A 3,452-nucleotide genomic window follows, 5' to 3' on the forward strand; every position below is an offset into this window, starting at 1 on the left:
CATATATATATATATATATATATATGTGTGTGTGTGTGTGTGTGTATATATAAATTAAACATTCGGTTCAGTATCAATCTTTCACCAAAAAAAACATATATGTGTATTTAAAAGATATATGAAATGCACACGTGTTTATTGTAATTGATAAAATTTACAGATATTTCGTTGAAGTAGCTTACGGTTGGCTTAAAAACACAATAGAAAAGATCCGATTACCTCTGCTGTACTGAAGTTTGTATTTACAGTCTTAACGGGAACAAAAAAAGTGAATATATTTTCTATTCAGTTTTCATGTGAATTAACTTTCCATGCAACAAAGCTAACTAATTTCTCTTACTCAACATCTTTCTACAAAACATCTACAAGTAAAACATTGTTTTCTCACCTTTAGTTAAAACAAGGATCATTAAAATCATCCACAATTGAATTGAAAAATCCATTTCTTTCTGATTCCCCCTTTTTTTTTATGGAACTAACTATTCATTCCTCCGATATAGTTCTTGTATGATTTTCAGACAAATAGTTTTCTAAGCAATCACGAACGAGTACTCCAACAACCTATCTCAACATAAAACAATCTTCCGCAAGCGTGCCACAGAACTTAAAGCGATGACGCTCATTCAAACAACGGGCCGTCCACAAGACTACTAGCGCCACTAGTGGAGACCCTTGTTTGTAAGTAATAAGTAATCGCCCTAAATGTTTCGAGGGTCGTTTTGTGTATTTCACGCAATTGCCTTGTTTACAAAACTGTAATCATCCAGATACAATATAGAAGGATTTATTAAGTACCTTCATCCCCGTGGTTTTTATATGAATCACTGTGAAATGTCGCTGACTGTTGTTTACATATATAAACATAGGAAGAAAATAGTTTAACGTTTTTCATTTCTCTTCATCGTGTGTACTTTATCGTGTAGTTTACTTACTTCAGAATTAATTAAGCTTCCTTTGTTATTCTGTAATCTGATGATGTTGAATTAATATATTCGAAACGCTTGAACATAATTGATTTTTTTACTTTCTATCTCAGTAGAGGCGTTTTCCCTAGAAATATTTACAGAACCAATTATATGTATAAGGACATACTTATGCCTAAGTTTGCTAATTTCTATCAAACAACAAGAAACTTAATGGAAGTTGTATATTACAAGTATAATAGAAGACACGTACAACTAATGAGCAAAGAGGTGGTTGCTAAAGCACCCTATGTATAAAAAAAAAGTTATAATTAGAAGATATACGCGAACACGTATCTTAAGAAAATATTTCTAACACGAACACACATAGACCTATAAAAGCATGCGTGTATAGGTGTTTCTGAAAATGCTTCATTCTGGTTGTAGTTACGTCAGAACTTTTGTTACAAGTAAATTACTAGTTTTTGTTGGTCGTCATCTTTATATTATTATTATATATACTTCTTTAAGTGAAAATTATATTTTTGTCCAAGATATTTAATAAATGCATTTCCTTTATAACTGGCTTCACCTTGTAACTACACTGTATATACAAGCATCACGTATGACAGGGGCAACGGATGTAAACAAATTACTATTCGGAGCAGAACGGCGGCCTCTTGTGTAAATAGGGTTAGAAGACAGAACCTGGGTTCTCGAGTTAAACTGCTATATATGACTCAAAAAAAGGTCCAAGTGTAAGATACGAAAAGCGATGGAACAAATTGCTGCTAGTAAAGAACCTATATATATAACATAACATATATATAACCAGCCCAAAGGTCCACGTGTAAAATACGATAGGCGATGGATCAAATTTGTTGCGAGTAAAGAACCTGGGTTTACGAATTAAACTGGCATATATATATAACCAACCCAAAGGTCCACGTGTAAAATACGATACCCATACAGGTTTACAAGTAGAGTACAGCTCTGTCAAGTGTAGCAACTTACACGTGGAGTAAACGTTTGTCATCTATAGTTTACAAGTAGAGCCCTGTCTTGCTGTTATTAATAGTTCACTAGCAACACACGTGATCTATTGCCTATCGTATCCTACGTGTGAACCTTTATTGCTCGCTTATATGTATATATACATACTAGTTAAATTTGTGAATCCAGGTTCTTCCTTCGCACTGCTGTTGTTTCATCCCAAGAGTACAGCTCTTTCAACTGTAGCAACTTACATGTGGAGTACAGGTTTGTCATTTTTAGTAGTTTACAAGTGAAATACGGATTTGATTCCTATACAGATTTACAAGTAGAGTACAGGTCTGTCAACTGTAGCAATTTACATGTGGAGTACAGGTTTGTCATTTTTAGTAGTTTACAAGTGAAATGCGGATTTGATTCCTATACAGATTTACAAGTAGAGTACAGGTCTGTCAACTGTAGCAACTTACACATGGTGTAAAGATTTGTCATCTATAGTTTAAAAATGGAATACGATTTTGGTTCTTGTACACTTTTATAGTAGAAATAAATGTACATCATATGTAAACTTCTATATGAGTTAGAACTGTAATTCTACATGTAAACTAACATGGGTAACAGAATCGAAGTCCATGTGTAATCCTTTATCGGTGACAGAACCGAGATTCGCATGTAATCCTGTATTCTACATGTTGATCACCAAAGCTTACAGAACCGAGGCTCGCGTGTAATCCTGCATTCTATAAGTAAACTACCAAAAGGTAACAGAACCGAGGTCCACATGTAATCCTGTATAGGCGATAGAACAGAGGTCCACATGTAATTCTGTATTGGTGATAGAACCGAGATGCACATTTAATCTTGTATTCTATATGTAAGTTACCACAGCTTACAGAACCAAGATCCACTCGAAATTCTGTATAGACGACAGAAACGGAGTCCACGTGTAATCCTTTATAGAAAATATTGAATTTAATAGAGGGCGGAGTAAATCCCATTTATTCATATAACTCTCTAAAAACAGTAAGAGAAGATTCTGACCCGTAAACATTAACCAGATCTTTAAAACATTTTATAGACATAACTAGGAGCAATTTCACGCATTAACAAAAAAAAAGGACTCTGGCTGATAACACAAAAGTCAAAATAAAAAAGTTGTTTCCATGAAAAATCAACTGAAAGAACAAGAGAAATAATATGTAGCAAAAAGACGTAAATGTGTAGTTTTCCAACCATACTGACTAAAGGATGGGTAAATAATAAAAACTACAAATCATGAGTGCTTTTCTGAGCTGTTATTGATGTTTCTGAAGCTAGAACTTAAATATGTTTTGTGTTGCTGTTCCGTAAAATGATATTTACAGTACGAGAAAATTAGGCTTAGCTTATGATCTATGTTTATGAACTCACTATCAATAAATTTATGATAGACTTTTTTTTGACTGCACGTTTTATGTTTGAGCGAACATATACTTGAAGAAATTTAGAAACTATTCAAATTTATTTCATAAGTTTGCTCAAAAATAGTTTTATTACCGATGTTGTTTCGTGGCAACT

At 33.3% G+C, this 3,452-nt stretch overlaps 1 protein-coding gene across 1 annotated transcript in view; it reads right to left on the reverse strand.

Annotated features, from left to right (window-relative positions):
* LOC106459583 overlaps positions 1-590 on the reverse strand; it is a 58,757-nt gene extending 58,167 nt beyond the window's left edge. Inside the window, exon 1 of the mRNA XM_022386097.1 lies at positions 389-590. Within this exon, the coding sequence (XP_022241805.1) occupies positions 389-443 (55 nt within the window). The 5' untranslated portion in view covers positions 444-590. The remainder of the gene's footprint in view (positions 1-388) is intronic.
* Positions 591-3,452: the final 2,862 nt, after the last annotated feature.

Source organism: Limulus polyphemus, unplaced genomic scaffold (assembly GCF_000517525.1).
Source record: "Limulus polyphemus unplaced genomic scaffold, Limulus_polyphemus-2.1.2 Scaffold632, whole genome shotgun sequence".
Taxonomy (NCBI): domain Eukaryota; kingdom Metazoa; phylum Arthropoda; class Merostomata; order Xiphosura; family Limulidae; genus Limulus; species Limulus polyphemus.